The 18,618-nt window shown below is 58.5% G+C and overlaps 1 protein-coding gene across 2 annotated transcripts; it reads left to right on the forward strand.

Moving 5' to 3' along the window:
• Positions 1–41: 41 nt before the first annotated feature.
• On the forward strand, positions 42–18,596 carry ARHGAP4 (Rho GTPase activating protein 4). Of its 2 annotated transcripts, none has more exons than XM_043896940.1 (22): positions 42–432; positions 6,894–7,101; positions 7,194–7,356; positions 7,568–7,630; positions 7,884–8,063; positions 8,668–8,796; positions 8,884–9,105; positions 12,844–12,945; positions 13,098–13,289; positions 13,390–13,474; positions 13,720–13,747; positions 13,962–14,064; positions 14,585–14,645; positions 14,756–14,833; positions 14,915–15,049; positions 15,158–15,263; positions 15,368–15,601; positions 15,691–15,764; positions 15,857–16,040; positions 16,242–16,334; positions 16,520–16,634; positions 17,725–18,596. In XM_043896940.1, exons 2-22 carry the CDS (start codon positions 6,896–6,898, stop codon positions 17,956–17,958), a joined length of 2,787 nt encoding a protein of 928 aa, XP_043752875.1. In that variant the 5' UTR covers positions 42–432; positions 6,894–6,895; the 3' UTR covers positions 17,959–18,596. The 2 variants fall into 2 exon arrangements, with proteins under 2 accessions (XP_043752875.1, XP_043752874.1); XM_043896939.1 differs by lacking the exon at positions 42–432 and adding an exon at positions 2,836–3,028.
• Positions 18,597–18,618: the final 22 nt, after the last annotated feature.

Consider the following 18,618-nt stretch of genomic DNA (forward strand, 5'->3'; position numbering starts at 1 on the left):
CCATTTCCTTCTCCAATGCATGAAAGTGAAAAGTGAAAGTGAAGTCGCTCAGTCCGACTCTTCGCGACCCCACGGACTGCAGCCCACCAGGCTCCTCCGTCCATGGGATTTTCCAGGCAAGAGTACTGGAGTGGGGTGCCATTGCCTTCTCCATTCATGCAGAATAGACGCCTAAAATTTGCTCCAGTACCTTTCATCCCTGCTATTCCCTCTGGCTGCAGCACCATTGTTTGCTGCCCCTCCTCCCTGGGCGGGCTGCCTGGGCCGCCCACCTCCCAGCGGAGCTCAACACTCCTTGCCTGTCACTACCTTATGCCCCTGCTACCGCAGATGGCACACTGCTCTCCTGCTACGCTGAATAATTCGCTACCAGAGGTTGGAGCTCCTGTCTCTCTCTGGCTGGCGCCTGCCACGTGATCAACAGGCAGCCTGGTAAGCGGAGACCAGTGGGCGGGTGGGGAATTGGAAAACGCGCCTGCGCGGGCCTGTGCGCCGCCGCCGGCTCCTGGGCCGGCGAGGGGGAGGGAGGCAGTGTTCTGATGGACTCAAATTTCTGCCTCGCTCCGCCTTTCGTGCCAGGCATCAGTCCCTTTCGATTCGCCTACGGAGCCGGCTTCGTTCCCAGGCTCTGATTGGTCCGGCGGCGGCTGGGCCGGGCTCCGCGCGGAGGGCGGGGCGGGGCGAGCGGCGGAGCATGCGCATTACCTCGGCCGCGCCCCAGCGCAGGCGGGCAGGAGCCGGCAGAGGCTCCCACGGCCCCTTGCGGGCCTCTCCTTCCTCTCTCGTCCGACCCGCGCTCTACCCCCACCCCCCGCGCCCTGCGGCCCAGGCGGGCCGGCTGAAGCTCGGCCGCCCCTAGGCGGTCGGGTTTCCTGAGCGGAGGCGGGAGCTGCGGCGAGGGCAGAGGGCAAAGAGGGGAAGCCGCAGGCCCGGGTGACCCTTGGGGCCCAGCACTTCCTCCGCCTCTGCAGGACTCGCCTCTGGAGCGGTCGCTTCAGGGCCATCGGGACCACCTGAGGCCGGAAAGCTGGGGGTGGAAAAGCAGGAATGCCTGCCCTCTAGCCGTGGGACTGTGGGTGGGTTCCGGGGAAGTTTTCCTTGGCATGAGCCTATACACCGAGGTGCACAACCTGACGTAGGCACCTGGTAACAGCCTCGCCACCGATCTCATCTCCCTCTGGTCCATTCTCCGCGTAGCAGACCTGACCCCGCCTCCTCCCGGACCAAGTATTCACTCGCCAACCGGTTTAGCAGATCTGGTCCTGCACGGATGTGGTCCTGCCCTTCTGAGCAGTTTAGATCCTCCGAAGTGGAACAATAGAGCTGAGGATAGAGCGGGCAGTACGGCCTTAAATGCCAAAGAAGCGTTTGGCCAGTACTAGTGACTCAAAATTTTACACCAGTGGCCGAATGGGGCATCACGTGAATATTTCTGGAGGGATAAAGCAAAAGGACAGAAGGAGAGTAGGGGCCGAGGCCAGTTCAGCAGCCGTTTCTTGCGGGCTTGAGCCCTGTGCCTGGCTCTGCTGAATGGGGGAGGGACTTCGGGGACCAGTCAGGGCTCAGATAGAGGGGAAGGGGCAAGATGTGTTCCATCCAGCTCCTAGGCCCAAAAGCCCCAGTCCCTGATGCACACACTGCACCTTAGAGAAGGGCCTAGACACTGGGGGTGGGGGGCAGGGAGCTGAGAAGGTATGTTTTCCCCTTCTGGGCAAGAGAACTGTGCACAGTTGAAAGCCAGGAAGTACCTGTGCAAAGTCTCCTCCCTTGCAGAGCTGCAGGTCAGGGTCATGTGTGCCCACATCTGCACAGAGCCTGACTTTGAAGTCCATGCAAACACATGCCTGGACCCCTTGCACAAGTGCCCACAGGCTCCCCTTCCCTGGGCACCACCCCAAAGCCTAAATACTTCTGCTACCCTTGTCACCATCTGTGTACCCCAGGGATTTCTCTAACACAGTTGTCTGCTCCGCTTTGTCACTTGCTAACTGCATCCTGCCTTAGTATACCAGAGAAACACTGTTGCCCTCTGACTTTGAGTTGCTAGAGAGACGTGAAGCATCCCTAGATAAGAGAAGCTCCAAGCTGCCCCCCAGGCTCAGTAAAGCCCTGTTCTGAGGGTTCAGGAAGAGAGCTACCCCTCCCCAGCCCCCCAGGCCTAAGACAGAGCAGGTGTGAGATGCAGGGGAAAGGAGACAGAAGAGTGTCTTCCGGTAGCAGGAAGTGGTAACCACCTATGGGGAAACAAGGCTGGTTCCTCTCTATGGGGCTAAACAGAAGGGGAACCTTAGCCTAGCCCTACCCTCTGCCCCTGCCCCCACCCCACCATGTGGCCTGGAGGGACCAAGGGCAGGTTCTGGTCTCCCCTGCTGACCTTCCTTCCCCCCTGGCTCTCCTAGTGTTGGGAAGGGTGGGCCCCATCGAATGTCCTGGGGGTCTGGGGAAGGCAGCTGACCCATGGGAGCCCAGTGGTCAGGAGCAGCTTATGGTGTTGCTGCACACTGGCACTGATGGCTAATGGCCATGATGTGAGGGGTGCAGTCTGGCAACGGGGACGACAAAGCCCTCTGGAGTCTGGGAGGGAGCGGCAGCCAGAGGATGCCAGCTTGTCAGGCACCTTGGGGCTCTCACAGCCACCCTGGCTGCTTAGCAGCCGAACCTGGGGCACAAGGCTGCCCGAGGGCATGCCCTGTGTGTCCAGGGGGCGGGGGAGGGGGGGCGGGGGGCGGGGGAAGCAAGGTCCAGCCGCAGTGAGAACCACACCAGGCCGAGACCCTCGTGGGCAGTGCCAGGCCCAGGGCGCCCCGCCCCAGGAGCTGCGTTGGGGACGGGATGGGGCGGGGCGGGACGGGGCGGGGCTGGCGCAGGGTGCTGGCTGCCGGGGCCCACGGGTCCCCGCGCCTGGCCCGCTCGCGGCCGCGTGGGAGCAGCTGGGTTTGACGGCACGGCCACTAGGCGACCATGGCTACGCACGGGAAGCTACGCCGAGAGCGAGGGCCGCAGGCTGACTATGAGGCACAGGTCAAAGGTGAGAGGGAGTTAGGTGCTCCTGGCCCGTTTCCCCACGGAGACCCCAAAGGTCGTGGGAGAGCCCGCAATGTGCTGGCCGCTGGCCCGGGACTCGCGGCCCACCCGCAACAACCTCCGGAGCGGGCTGAGGGAGGGAACCCAAGCCCCCTGCCTGCCTCCTCACGCCCCTTTGGCCCCAACTGCCGCTGGTCCCGCTTCCTTCCTCCTTCCCTCCATTCCTGCCCTGGTGGCTCTGCTCTCCTAGGTTCTCCCTGCCCCTCAGGAGCCCGAGGAGGAAAGGGGGGCCACCTGTTGGCCCTCAAAAAGTGGCATTCTAGCCACCAGAAAGTGGAACACCTTGACTTTGCTGAAGGGGGCTGGGTAGGGGTGTCCGGGGGCTTCAGTGGGTGAATTAGTGATGGGTTTACCCTAAGACCACTCCAGTCCTGTAACCCAGTCCCGATTGCCCTTCTTTGGGCCCTGAGGTGGCTCTGAGTTGAAGGCCACTGTCTCTGGGTCCAGCTGGCACAGCGAAGGTGGACTGCAGAGCAGACCTCTTTGGGTTCTGATAAACACTCTGTGCAAATCGCATGCAAATGAGCCTTGCAAACTTAGTCGACAGCTTGTCTCCGGGTCTTATTCAGGGTGTGGTGGCTCTTGCAAAGGGAAGAAAGCCACATCCAAGCACCAGCAGTTTCCTGGTGTCTCAATCACTTGATTTTACCGACGAGGGAGACGCAGCTCAGAGCGTGCTCATGGTCACACAGCACCATAGGTCCTAGGAGGTGTAAGGAAATGAACCTCGAATGTTCTTCCAGTCCAGAGGTGGAAAGTCCAATGTAATTCTGCGATACAAGCAAATTGCACTAAAGCGTGCGCAAGTCCTTCCCGTCTGGTAAAGGTGGGCTGCTGTCCAGACCCAGCTTGATGTGACTGTGCATGGCAAGCCCGCTCTCCAGGCCTTGCTGCATCATCCCTCAGATGGAGAGAGCGATCCCAGCCTGTATCCCCCAAACGTCATGAAGCTGAAGGACTTTGGAAACCCTTCAATCAGCAGATATGTGCCAGTTCATTCACACTGAAAAGATTGGGCTTTGAGCAAGGCTGTCTTTAGATGTTCCTCGCCTGCTGTGGGCGTCTAATGACTTGAGCTTCTGTTTCCCATCTCCTCCGCCCTCCAGCCCCCGCCAAAGAAACTTCCTACTATGCTACAAAAAGAGGATCAGTATCTTGACACCCGAAATTCTGAAAGGTCAGCACAGTCATGGTTTGGGAGGCTGTCTTTTCTGCTTTGCTTGTCAGCAGAAGTGAGACTGAATGCCTCACTCACAGGAAGTGTTGTTGGGGCCCAGTCCCGGCTCAGCAATGCAAGCAGACATGGATTCCATCCTTTTGACAGATGTTTTGTACGCATCGGTTCTCTGCCAGGCTCTGAAGATAGAGCAAGGAGCACATGAGAAGCCATCCTTGCTCTCATATGGCTCACAGTGGAGGAGACATATAGTAAACAACTTATCACACAACTTGTTTCAATTATGATGAAAACCACTGTAAAGAAAAAGCTCAGATGTCCAGAAAGTGGATGGGAAGACGGCTAGACCTAGTTTATGGGGAGATCCGGAAGGGTTCCCTGATGAGTACACCTCAGCTAAGATATGAGAGCTGGATGCTGCTGCGGCCTAGAGCCTGGGGATTTAGGTAGGTGCCAGCTGTGCTCAGACCCTGCCGAATCACGTCTGCTTGACACCAGGTCTGCTGGATCTCAACCAAGGCTTGGTTGCACTGAAAAAGAAATGAACACTTGGCTGTGCTGGCCTGTCGAGCACTACTCACTTGTGATAGGTCCCCAGGGAACTGTTGTTCCAGGAGGGCAAACAGAAGCCAGTGGACAGCGAGGCAAGCCAGGACATCTCAGCTCTTTCTTGGAATGAAGTGAAATTGACTTTTATCCGAAAAAATGTTACCATGATTCAGTGAAGAGTCTCATGATCGCAGGTGGCTGAGAGCCCACTCCAGTTGGCCCATGGAATTCAGTCTGCCCCTCGGACTAGGCCTCAGACAGTGTAAGGAGACGGCGTTGGTTTCAGCATCAGGAAGCAGTCCCACCCCCCCAGGCTTCCATTAACCCAGCTTGACTATTCCTTGGAAAGAGAGTGCTCCCATTCAGTGTTTGCAGTGAAAGCATGGGCTTGGTGGCCCTTGGGCCTTTCACTGAGCTAGTCCCAGCGGTGGAGGGGGGTGAAGGGGCCACATCTGGGGTGCCTGGAGCCAGGGAGACGGACCCAGGGGCTGAGAGTAGGAAAGGGACCTTCTCCAATGGGAAATCAGAGGAGATGGGAGTGCTGGGCAGGCAGGACCCATGGAGGTTGCTGCAGGCCCCACAGACCCCCCTGGAATGGCACTGATGGGACAGAAGTCCCAAGTGTACCAGTACCGAGTCCTTATCCACAGCCACCCTGGGTCCTGCTGCTTCCTGCCTCCTCTCATTCTGGCTCCTGGTTGAAACCCCCAATTTTCTATTGCCTAGACGGGTACACTGGTGGCCACTGGGGCTGGGCACTTTTCCTTTGTCACCTGATCCCTGCCCAGGCTCTTCACGGCAGCCCGTGTGGGCCCTGAGAGCAAAGCAGGACCCTATAGCTCCACTGCTGTGGCTGCTCTCTCCCTCTGTCTTCCCCCTGCCGCCCCCCACTGGCGTGGCTCTCTTCAGCCATGCTGCCTGCAACAGCCTTCACAGTGCCGTCTGCCTGAACATTCCTCCCCCGGATGTCTCCACAGCCCCTCTGTCACTTCCTTCAGCTCTTGTGTTCCAAAGCTGCTTGTTCCTGACCACCTTCCTCTAAAAGAACCCCTCCCTGCCACCACCTCCCGCTCTGCGTTGTCACCCCTTGTTCCCCTGCTGTCCACCCCCCCACCCACACTGTTCCCATCCCAGCTCCAGGAGGGCAGGAAGTGTGTCTCCGAGTCTAGACCCACTGAGTGTATAAGCAACATGCTGCTGAATGAAGACATCAGTTAATGCCCCTCCCCCGCCTGGCATCTGGACAGCTGTTAGTACAGGGGTGACCCACCTGCCAGAAGCCAAGATACAGGGCTTCTGTCCCTGGGATGCCCAGGGCTTACCAGTGGCTTACTTAAGCTCGTCATTCTCATTGAGGCGGTTCTTTGCTTTGGGTCTGTGTGGGGAAAGCGGCATTGCCAAATCAAACCAGCGATAAGGTGTCACAAGCCAGCAGTGTGGGGACCCTGGGTGTGGCTCTCTGCCGAGAGGTGGTATTAGGGTGCCCTGGAGGTTGGTCATCGGGAGTTGGTACTGGGAACAGAAACCAGCCCCGTTGCCTCAGTCCTGTCACTGGTCAGCCCCCACTGGCCAGCCTGGCCCTTGCGGTGGGGCCACCCTTTCTCCTGGGGGCGAGGGCTGGGTTTCCAGCCCCCGAGGCCACAAGTTCATGGCAAGTTTGGCAAGAGTGCCATGGCTGCCCCAGCCCTGTGCAGCCCCGTGCGTCCATGTGTTTGTCGAGGAGGCTGCCCTGCCTGGAGTCCTGGGCACCCCAGGGGCCGTAAGTGGCAGGGGAAGCCACTGGGGGCTTTCTGGGAAGCAGGGAATCATGAGACGGCCACGTGACTGGTGCCTGGCAGGGATGGACCCCACTCCGTCTCAGCCCTGGCCCATGGTCCCGGGAACGGCCTTTCTGTTCCTCGGGTCCTGGCCCACCTGGCTGGTTCCCGTTAGCTTCTGCTTGGAGGTCCGTTTCCTCAGGCCCACCCGGAGCCCAGCCAGACTGCCAAGCCTGGAACTGGCCCCTCTCCCCACGGGGCCAGCATCACCTTCCTGGACTCAGGGGGCCCACAGCCCTGGCCTGAGCTGCCCTCCCGCCCTGCAGAGATGCGCTGGCAGCTGGGTGAGCAACTGCGCTGCCTGGAGCTGCAGGGCGAGCTGCGGCGGGAGCTGCTGCAGGAGCTGGCTGAGTTCATGAGGCGCCGTGCCGAGGTTGAGCTTGAGTACTCGCGGGGCCTCGACAAGCTGGTGGAGCGCTTCTCCGGCCGTGGAGGCCGCCTCGGGGGCGGCAGTCGGGAGCACCAGAGCTTCCGGTGGGTCCTGGGGCCGGGCAGCTGGGATGGCCGAGCCCGAGGCCCACTCCCGGTTGGTCTGAGCCCCCACCTCCACCCCCCCCCATCCCCAGGAAGGAGCCGTCCCTGCTTTCGCCCTTGCACTGCTGGGCCGTGTTGTTGCAGCAGACACGGCAGCAGAGCCGGGAGAGCACAGCCCTCAGTGAGGTGCTGGGTGGGCCTCTGGCCCAGCGCCTGAGCTACATTGCCGAGGATGTGGGGCGCCTGGTCAAGAAGGCAAGACTTCTGCCCTGGGCCTGGGAGGCGGGTAGACCCCAGGATCCAGCGAGGGCAGCCTGTGGGTGCTCAAAGCCCAAGTGTCAGGGACGGGAAGGCCCTGGAGGCTGGGGGGAGCTGGTGGGAGCCTGGAGTGCTGAGCTGAGGGCTGGTGGGATGGACGTGGGTGTTGCCCTGGAGCAGGGTGGCACTCAGCTCGCCTCCTCCCCAGAGTAAGGATCTGGAGCAACAGCTGCAAGAGGAGCTCCTGGAGGTGGTGTCAGAGCTTCAGATGGTGAGAGCCCGTGATCACAGGGAGGCCGTCACCTCACCTCTCCTGGGGCCAGGCTCAGGGAGGAGGATCAGGTGCCTGGGAGAGACCTGGGTTTCAGGGATCGAAAGCCGGGCCCTCTCTCCCTGCCCTGGGCGCTGAGTGCTTGGACCAAATGCTCAAGGCCCGAGTCCGAGACAGGCTGGGAGGAGGATGGGGTGGGCTGGCTGTGGCCACGGCCTTGAGCAGGGCTGCCTGGCCTTGGGCCTCCTTGCAGGCCAAGAAAACCTATCAGGTCTACCACACGGAGAGCCTGAGTGCTGAGGCCAAACTCCGCGAAGCCGAGCGGCAGGAGGAGAAGCGGGCAGGCCGAAGTGCTACCGCCACCACCACCAGCACCGAGTCCGGGCCACTCCGCAAGGGCTCCATCAAGAAGGGAGGGCGGCTGGTGGAGAAGGTGGGCCTGGGGGGCACCTGTCTGTGTCCAAAGGCTCTGGCTCCTGGCCTTTGTCTTTTCACGTCCTCAACCCTCACTGGGCCTTGTAGGGAGGTGGTGTGTGGGTCAGTAAAGCAGGGCTGGCTCTGAGGGGGGCTGTGGGGGGGGGCTCCCTAGGCTCAGTTGGTAGACACAGGGGGCAGGAGAACAGTCTCTAGGCCCAGGACAGCCTGCATTCTCCCCTCCCTGCAAACCCAGCTGGCCAAAGAGCAATCCCAAGCCTGGGGGTCCTGCCTCCCACCCATTCTCGCCTCACACAGTGCTGGGAGATAGAGGAGTGAGGAGACACGTTGGATGGGGGGCTGAGTGATCAGCGGGGAGGATGCGTGTTCGAGATGGTCCCCGAAGGAAGGATGGGGAAGTGGAGGCTGTCAGGGTTTAGGAATGAAGAACCTTTCAACTTCTGGGCTATATAGTTTGAGGGGCCCGGTGGGATAGTGGGGGAGCTGTCCAAATGGGGAAGGGAGGGGTGGGGAGTGTGTGTCGAGGGTGAGGGGTACATGGAAGGCAGGGCTGGGGCATTCGGCCACATGGATGACCCGGGGACTCATGTGATCCTGAGCAGCGTCACGCCAAGTTCTTGGAGCACAAACTCAAGTGCACAAAGGCTCGCAATGAGTACCTACTAAGCCTGGCCAGTGTCAATGCCGCCGTCAGCAACTACTACCTGCGGGACGTCATGGACCTGATGGATGTGAGTGTGGGGTGTGGGGAGGGTGCCGGGGGGGCCGGGCACCTGCGCCCCGAGCCCTCCCAAGCCGTGTCCTCGCTCGTCCCCTAGTGTTGTGACACAGGATTCCACCTGGCCCTGGGCCAAGTGCTCCGGAGCTACACAGCTGCAGAGAGCCGCATCCAGGCCTCCCAGATGCAGGGCCTGGGCAGCCTGGAGGAGGCTGTGGATGCCCTGGATCCCGTAGGTGACAAGGCCAAGGTGCTGGAGGTGCATGCTGTCGCCTTCTGTCCCCCGCTACGTTTCGACTACCAGCCCCACGAAGGGGATGAGGTGAGGGTCTCTGCCCAGCCTTCAGGAAAATGGCTTTTTGTGTTCTGATCTTCACTGTGGTGGTAGCTGAGTGGAATGGATTTCCTTCCCTTTGCCAAGACCTCAAACCTCCTGAATGCCACTTACTTCTCAGACCCTCGTGCAGTGGCCTCAAGGCAAATGGGGCTCTGGAGTTTCTGCACTTGCATTGTAACTAGCAGACCTCCCTAACCCACTTCTGCGGTACAGCCAGTGAACACAGCACCTCCCCCCCCCACGAGGGCAAACATAGCCAGGATGGCAGCAATTTTGAGGCCGGCTGGTTGGTGGTAGACAGCTGCCCGTATACTGTTCTTTTGGTGGTTCTGTGTGCTTTAGATATTTCACAATGCAAACTTGGGAGAGAAAGAAACCATGCAAACACTAGCATATAACTAGACATCTTCTTTTTTGGCTGCACCGTGTGGCATGGGGGACCCTAGTTCCCCCACCAGGGATAGAACCTGTGCCCCCTGCAGTGGACCTCCAGGGAATTGCTCACTAGGGCATTTTATGCATCTCTGAGCTGTACTGTCCTTTACCAGTTTATCCTCATGAGCATGGACTGGGATTACACTGGATTGTGCATGGACTGGGGTTCCACTGACCTTTTTCTTTTTTTGCTTATTTCATTTGTATTTTGACCAAAGTCATATCTGATTAAGTCAAACGTTACTCAAGGCGTTCAAGGGCACACTGCCCTTCTCTGACCCACCCTTCCTGTTCCTGATTCCCACTCCCCAGATGCAGCCACTTCCCAGTCTTCTAGCTGCTGCTGCAGACAATGCATCAGGTGCTGCTTGTGCTTTGCAGCTTGCCAGAGGCCCTATGATCCCCTTCTATGGACGATTAGGGCTCCAGCCCACATCACCATCTGTCTCCACCACACCAGGCAATCTCTTCTCTTCAGAGCCCTGCTATGGAGCCATGCAGTCCCAGCTTGTAGGCCTCAATTGACTTCTAGGCCGGCACAGTCCAGGACCTTTCTTTCCCTGTTGTCCTGAGCATCCCTGCTTTAGACCCTCTGCATCCCAGATTGCGTGTCTTTCTCTGTTTTGGTTTATTACCTTGTTTGCACGGAGATCTTCCCCCGTACTTTCCTGACTTAGACTGTCAAAAAAAAACTGCCTGTATTCTGTTCTTGAAATTGGTTGGTAGTTTACCTGGGGGTAGAAGTCAAGGTTGAAAAGCATTTTCTTTTTGGACTGTTCAAAGTATCCCTCCAAGCTTTCAGTAGTATTGTGGGTGAGAAGTTCAGCCACCGTTCTGATTTCTGCACTGTTGTCTGTCACCTGTAATTTTTCCCGTTGAAGCTTTTAGGATAGTCCCTTCTCCTCATGTACAATTTTATAATGATATGCCTTGGGGATCCTTTTGCCTTCATGGTGCTGGGCCACCTGTGGGCTTTGTCAGTACAGAAACTTAAGTCTTAAGGTTTTGAGCTCGTATTGTTCCTTTGGTAATTCCTGTCCCTTAATTTTCTTTGTGCTTGCTTTCAAGAATTCTTGTAATTGGATATTGAACCTCATGGGTTGTCTTAATTTCGTTATCTTTTATCTTTCCTATTTCTCATCACTACACCTTTTATGTTTATTAATACTATTTAGGTATATTTAAAAATTTTATTTATTTGGCTGCATTGTGTATTTAGTTGTGGCATGACAGATCTTTCTCTACTTGCGGCATGTGGACTCCAGAGCATGAGGACTCAGCACTGTGGTGCACAGCATACATGTGAGATCTTAGTTCCTAGACCAGAGATCGAACCCAAATCCTCTGCATTGGAAGGCAGATTCTTAGCCACTGGGCCACCAGGGAAGTCCCATCACTATACCTTTTAATTCTGTTCTCTGAGAGATCTTTTTGACTTATCTCTGCCCACCCCTTTTTAATTTTTCTTAAAAATTTACTTTGGTAAGTTTTTTTTTTAACAGTTTTGGTTTGTTTTACATGTTCTTATTTAAAATAGCCCTTTGTTCTCGTTTCTTGATACAGTATATTCTCAAATTTTTCTGAAATGTTTATCGTGTTTCTTGGTATTCCCATGTCCCTTACATTTTTTCTGTTTGCTTGCGTTGATCTCTGTCTTCCACTTTATTTAAAAAAAAAATTTTTTGTGGACCATTTTTAAAGTCTTTATGGAATTTGTTAGAGTATTGCTTCTGTTTTGTATTTTGTTTGTTGACCTTGAGGCATGTGGGATCTTAGCCCCCTGACCAGAGATCGAACCTGCATCCTGTGCATTGGAAGGCAAAATCTTAATCACTGGACCACCAGGGAAGTCCCTATGTCTTCTTTTTTTTTTTTTTTTTTATGTCTTCTACTTTAGAGCTCTGTCTCAAATTGCTGCCAGTTCTTGGCTGTCAGTTCCTATTCCTGAGGAGGCACTGAGAGATGGATTAGGTATTTGGTGTGTGTGAGAAGAGCTTGTCAACAGTGGCTTTCCCCACAGGGTGGCTGGGTAGGGAGTTGGAATGTTCTGTGATGCTCGCCTTCAGCACGGGGAACTGGAGGTGTCTCAGCTGCTGGAAAGAACTTCAAGGACTTGGGGGAGGGGCTCGGCTCTCGCTTGGATGCTGTCAGGAGGCAGGGGTGACTCTGATTCTGTGTCTTAATAAATCTTCTCAAGAAGACGGGGCGGAGGTGGGTAGAAGGAAGCTAGAGTGGTCATTAGCAAGGAGGGAAATGCCTGGCATGCTAGCCAGGCCAGCAGGAGGTTTGGTCATTTTTGTGGCTTGGACAAAGTTCTTGTTCTGGTCCGTGCTCAGACGTGCTGATGAGGTGATATTGTTTTTATCTTCAGCCGCCATGGCCAGAGAGTGGCTTTGTGTGATGCTGATGCTCTGTGACGTCCCTTATGTCTGACAGGTCCACGCCGAGACACAGATGGCGGTGGCTGCTGTGCCTGCTCATCAGGACTAGTCTCTGATTTATCCTTTCCAAAGAGTCAATTTCTCGTGATCTGCCTGTTATGTGGGCTTGAGGGCGGTGGGTCTTCTCATGTCAGCGTTTCCTAGAGCCTGGATAGAAATTTTATAATTGTGGGCAAACATACATGGGATTTACCGTTTGGACCTTCACATGGTTGGGCAGCCACCCCCACCAGCCATTCCCCCAACGTTTTCCATCTTCGCTAATAGAAACTCTGTCCCTGTTAGACATTTTAACTCCCCATTCGCCCTGCCCTAGCCCGGGGCCCCCACCATCTGATTTTCTGTCTCTATGAACTTGACTGCTCTAGGCACCTCATATAAGTAGAATCTTATACTATTTGTCCCATTTTGTTTGTTTGTTTTGTTTTGTTTTTTTACAGAAGGCTTATTTCACTGAGTATTCCTCAGGGTTCACCCATGTTGAAACATGTATGAGAATTTCCTCCCTTTTACTGCTGAATAATATTCCACTCTATATAGACACCACCCTTTGCTTATTCACCCATCAGCTGCTGGACACTTGGGGTGCTTCCACCTTTGGGCTATTACGAGCAGCGCTGCAAGGACATCCGTGCATAAGTCTCAGTGCTCATGAGTGTACACCACCTTCCTCTCGGAAGGGGTCCATGCTTCCGATCTGGCTGGACCGGGTGTCAAGGCTGGTGACCCTCTGCAGTGGCCCCCAAGGCAGTGAAAATCAGCCCCAGAAACCTCTGTGCCTGCTACACAGCCCACCCGTGTCTCAAGTGCAGCCCTAACCCCCTCTACCTGATGCTGCACCCTGCAGGTTGCTGAGATCCGGGTTGAGATGGAGTTGCGAGATGAGATTCTGCCCAGAGCCCAGAATATCCAGAGCCGCCTGGACCGCCAGACCATCGAGACAGAGGAGGTACGGGGTAGCCTGGCCCCAGGGTGGGGACAGGGACCTGGACACATGGAGCTGGATGGCCGTGACCTCCCCTTCTCCTTCCTTCTGACTCGACCTCCCTGTTCTTCGCCTGTCCCCCATTTCTTCCTGCCCGGGTACCATCCCCTCCCAAGGTGAACAAGACACTGAAGGCCACACTGCAGGCCCTGCTGGAGGTGGTGGCATCAGAAGATGGAGATATGCTCGACTCCTTCCAGGCCAGTCCATCCACTGAGTCCCTCAAGTCCACCAGCTCGGACCCAGGGGCTCGACAGGCTGGCCGGCGGCGGGGCCAACAGCAGGAGACTGAGACCTTCTACATCACGGTGGGGAGGTGGTGCTGGACCGGGAGGGCAGGTGGGCAGCAGGGGCCAGGGAGGGCTGGGGCCAGGACTAAAGCCTTGGGCTCTTCCGGGGGCTTGGCAGAAACTCCAGGAGTACCTGAGTGGACGGAGTATCCTTGCCAAGCTGCAGGCCAAGCATGAGAAACTGCAGGACGCCATCCAGAGAGGTGGGCCCCCCTGCCTCGCCACCCCCAGGGCCGGGAGCAGCCCAGCCACGGTGTGGCTCTCCTCCTGCGGCTTCTTCCTGGCCAGAGAGTGTGCTGGGCACGCAGGAAGGAAGCCAGCCAGGGTCCCGGCCCCTATCCTGCCCTTTGTCCTGCGGCCGCCCTCACCTGTAGGCTGCCCCGTTCCTCTGCCATGCGCCGAGAAACCTCCCGGCCCAAGAGGCACACCAACCCTTTCTCCTTGCCAGGTGACAAGGAAGACCGGGAGGTGACTTGGTGAGTCCTTCGAGAGGGACCAGTTTGTCCTGAGGACCCGTGGTATCCCCACCTCCCTTGTTCCTCGGTGTCCTTAGTTTTCTACTTATTTTGCCCAGAGGGTTCTGGAATAACTTGCGAGCCCCAATGTCCAGTTGGGCTGGGCTGGGGGGGTCTGAGCAGCCTAGTGTCCAGGTCTGCTCCCCTCAGAGGCAGCTCCTGTTCACTGCGACAGGACCCAGTACACACAGAGAAAACTCCAGAAGAGCCGCGCCCCCCGCCCCAGCTCCCAGTATAACCAGAAACTCTTCGGGGGAGACATGGAGAAGTTTATCCAGGTACTTGCCTTTCCCTTCAACCGAGTGCAGGCCCCTCCCTGCTCCAGCCGTGCCTCCAGCCCTGGGGCCCCTGTGGGCCCGAACGAGTTACCAAGAGCTGAGGACTTACCAGGAGCACGGGTACCCGCAAGCCCCTCTTCTGGGATGCTTGCTAGGGAGGGAAGTCAGGAAAGCACCAGAGATCAGAAAAGAACACTATTGTTTGCAGTGATGTGATTTAGTCTCTCACCGTTCAGAAGAGTCAGCAGGTTATTGAAGTGAACAAACCCAAGGTTCATGATGTTGCTTGATTCGAGGTCAGCAGAGAGAGGTGGGTGGTATTTCCACTCTGTAGCAGGAAACAGATAAAATGTCAGGCATGGCACCAGGGATCAGAAACCCGCCCCCCCAACCAGGCATACATCTCCCTGGCCTTGTTGGTGACTGCGGAATGCATTAAGACAAAATGAAAATGAGCGAGTGACAAGGTGGGCTGTGTCATACCCACTGTGGAGGGCACTCTCTTTGTCTTTGTCTGCAGAGTTCAGGCCAGCCCGTGCCCCTGGTGGTGGAGAGCTGTGTCCGCTTCATTAACCTCAATGGTGAGTGAGATCTGGACCCTCCTGCCCCTGGCCTGCCCCACCCCACCAAGATTGGAGGGGCGGGGGTGGGAAGGAGGCTTGGTGCACACCAGTTTTCTGTCCTCCCACAGGCCTGCAGCATGAGGGCATCTTCCGGGTGTCAGGTGCCCAGCCCCGGATCTCGGAGATCCGTGATGCTTTTGAGAGAGGTGGGGATGGGCGAGGTTGGGCAGGGGGTGGGGGGGCTGGGAGAGCTGATGTCATGAGCCTTGCTCCTTGCTCCCTCCCAGGAGAGGACCCGCTGGTGGAGGGCTGCACCGCCCATGACCTGGACTCGGTGGCAGGTGTGCTAAAACTTTACTTCCGGAGCTTGCAGCCCCCCATATTCCCACCAGACCTGTTTGGAGAGCTGCTGGCTTCTGCGGGTGAGCCAGGGGCCTGGGGGTAGGGTGGGGGTGGGGGGCTCCTTACTCCCTAGTGGCCACCTTGCCCGGGCTCATGGCTTCTCCCTGGGGTGATGGCCTTGTTTGCAGAGCTGGAGGCTGTGGCCGAGCGGGTGGAGCACGTAGCTGGCCTCCTGTCCCGGCTGCCCGGACCCGTGCTGGTGGTCTTGCGGTACCTCTTCACCTTCCTCAACCAGTGAGTGCTTCTGGGGGGCAGGGGGGAGCTCAGGGGCAGCCCAGTTGGGGGAGTGGGGATGCCGAGCCAGGAGCTCCGTGCCTGTGACCTGCCTGTATCCTCAGCCTGGCCCAGTACAGCGACGAGAACATGATGGACCCCTACAACCTGGCCGTGTGCTTTGGGCCGACGCTGCTGCCCGTCCCTGCTGGGCAGGACCCGGTGGCTTTGCAGGGCCGTGTCAACCAGCTGGTGCAGACCCTCATCATCCAGCCTGTACGGGTCTTCCCGGCCCCAGCCCAGCTGCCTGGCCCCATCTATGAGAAGTGCATGGCCCCACCTTCTGCCAGCTGCTTGGGGTAGGCTCTTGGCGCCGCCAGGAGAGAGAGGCTGGCCGCAGGGGGCACCCTGAGGACGCTCAGCCACCTCGCTCTTCTCTGGACTACAGGGATGCCCAGTTGGAGGGCCCGACGGGGGACAACGAGTTGGAGCTGGAGCCAGGGACCTCAGCCCAGGAGGAGGGTGAGGGTGGGGAAGGACAGCCCCACCAGGTCCCTGGCCAGGGCGTCTACGCCACCCCCACCCCACCTCACTTGCATCTCCTCTCCTCCCAGACCTGGAGGGTGTCGTGGAGGCCGTGGCTTGCTTTGCCTACACGGGCCGCACGGCCCAGGAGCTGACCTTCCAGCGTGGGGACGTCTTGCGGCTACACGAGCGGGCCTCAGGCGACTGGTGGCGGGGCGAGCACGCGGGGGCACGGGGGCTCATCCCCCACAAGTATATCACTCTACCTGCGGGGTGAGTTTGGAGGCTCTAGAAGGAGAGCCTCCTTCTAGCTCCCCCTCCACCCCCGGGTTTCCAATCCTTCCCATACACAGAGTCCCAGGTCCTGCGGTCCCAGGCTGTGCCTTGCTGACTGCTGGCCTGCACCATGCCTTCTGCCCTGCAGACCCCAAACCCAGAGTGAGCATTCCAAATGTCTTGTCTTTCCATCCCCAGAGCAGAGAAGCTCGCGGTGGGCCAGGGGCTGCTGCCCGGTGGGGACCTGCTGAGCAGCTCAGAGGGGCTCCCTGTGGTGGAGCTTGTCCAGAGGTGAGCAGGAGTGGGGAAGACCCCTTCTGGGCCTTGCTCGCCCAACCCAGGCTGGAGGCAGAGTGGCCAGGGACCAGCCTTGCTGTTTCTTTCCCTTTCCTGTGCCCCAGGCTGGGAGAAGCCCCTGCCTGGGAGCATGGGGCCTCCCCAGGGCCCCCTCTAGGCTCCCTGTCTGTGCCCTGCAGGCCAGAGCCATGCACCCCACCCGAGATCCCTCTTGGCATCCCCGGGGGTCACTCCGGGCACCGACGGCCCTGCATGGTCCCAGCATCCCCGGAACGACACGTGGAGGTGGATAAGGTGAGCGCTGGGAGTGGTCACGTGGCAAGAGGGGTGCACCTGCCCAGGTGTGGGTTCTCTGCTTCCCCTTATGAGCCACTCTTCCCGCCTGAGGTTCAAGTCTGACATTCCTGATCGCAGGCACACTGGCTGAGCCCAGCCTAGAGAGGGGCAGGCCGGTAAGGGAGTGAGCTTGGTGGGGAGGGACCGGCCTGGAGGCAAGGTAGTGGGAGACCTGGGGGAGGGCGGTCACACATTTATGCCTCATGTTTGGTTCCTGAGTGGGAAACAGCGCACGGGACAGGCTTTAAGGCTGGCATCTAGAGCCAGGCTAGGTGACAGGTGGTAACATGGCAGGCGCTTTGTGAGCCAAAGAAGATGAAAGGGGCAGATGGAAAAGCAGCTGAGTGAGGTGGTGAACTGGGGAGCCTGGCGGGGTCATGGTTCTTACAGGGGGGCAGAGAGCGGGTGCCAGATGGGGCCCTGGCGTGGAGTGCAGCCTGGGGAGACACCCAGCTGCCTTCTGTGCCCACTGGCCCCAGCACACCCCTCCATGGGCTCCTGGTGGGCACTGCCAGAAGCCGTGGGGGACAATGTGAACCTGGGGACAGAGAGTAAGAGAGCCCGCCGTGACCCAGGTGTGGCCTGGTGACCGGGTCTGGGCACCAGGGACAGAGGGGTGATTGGGGACACACATGTGAGGTGGCCGGGGGAGTATGGGCCAGGGGTGAGGGGCAGGGCATCCATGAGACCCCAGGGCAGGTGGCCAGTAGGCTGGGCCAGGCGGGCTGTTGGGGAGCCCTGGCCTGGGAGGTCGGGGCCTGCTGGGGGCCCCCCAAGCCAGGGGGTGGTGGCTGTGATCTCTGCCAGGGAGAGAGTGGGGAGAGGATGGGTACCCAGGGCCCAGCCCGAGGGGCTCCCATTTGAAGGCTGAGCTAATCACCGCAGTCCACAGAGGCAGTGGCTGAGGACTTTGTTTCAGGGGGCAGAGGAGTTCAGAGGGTCAGAGGGCCTGACTCCTGAGTCAGGTCACTGTTTTGGGGGCAGGGGACCGGCTGGGCAGGTGGGGCCCACTTGTGCCAACATCCTGCCTTTCTCTCCTCTCCGCCAGGCTGTGGCACAGACCATGGACTCTGTGTTTAAGGAGCTCTTGGGGAAGACCGCCCTCCGTCAGGGCCTTGGACCGGGCACCAACAACTCCCCAAGCCCCGGGCCTCGCAGCCCGAAGCCTCCAGGCTGTGGGCGCCTGGGCAAGAACAAAGGCTTCTCGCGGGGCCCTGGTGCCCCGGCCTCACCCTCGACCTCCCATCCCCAGGGCCTGGACTCACTCTTCAAGTCACACTGAAGGCCCACCTCATCCTCTGCAGGCCCTGCCCCAGCCCAGGGCAAGACTGGCCGGGTGCCCCCAACCCTTTGCTTCTCCCTGGCCCTGTCCAGCATACCTGCTCGTGACCCTCTGCAGAGAGGAGGAAGTGGCCTCTCCAGCTCCCCGCTGCCTTCCCCGCTCTGGTTTGGGCCCCTCTGGGAGGCCGCCGCGGAGGGAGGCAGGGGGCAGGTCCCTCCTGGCCCTGGGTGTGAGGGCTCGTGGCTGGTTGTCACCCTTGACAGCCAGCAGGTGGCGGGTGCCTTTGCTCAGCTGAGGGTGCCAGCCTGGTGGGGGTTGACAGGCATTGGCAACCATTCATAAAATCCTGTGCATGGACTCCCAGATGCAAGCCAGTTCTCTGTCTGGCTGGGGGGGTGGTGGTTGGAAGGTGGGTACAGGGCCAGCCTCTTGGCACCCTCAGCACTTGAGGCCAGGGTGCCCAGCTTCTGCAGCTACTTGGCACAGGGCTTTGTGGTTTGGGGACCTGTACCTTGGAAGTCCCGTCTCCTATGTGGTAGGTTACAGAACCTTGCACGCGTCTGTGGGTGTGGGAGAGGCCTGAAAATCTCTCTGCACTTCCCCCACATTTAATGCAATTAAACATGCATGAATTTTTTTAAATACCATCCTTGTAGAGAA

The sequence above is a fragment of the Cervus elaphus genome, chromosome X, assembly GCF_910594005.1.
Source record: "Cervus elaphus chromosome X, mCerEla1.1, whole genome shotgun sequence".
Lineage (NCBI taxonomy): Eukaryota > Metazoa > Chordata > Mammalia > Artiodactyla > Cervidae > Cervus > Cervus elaphus.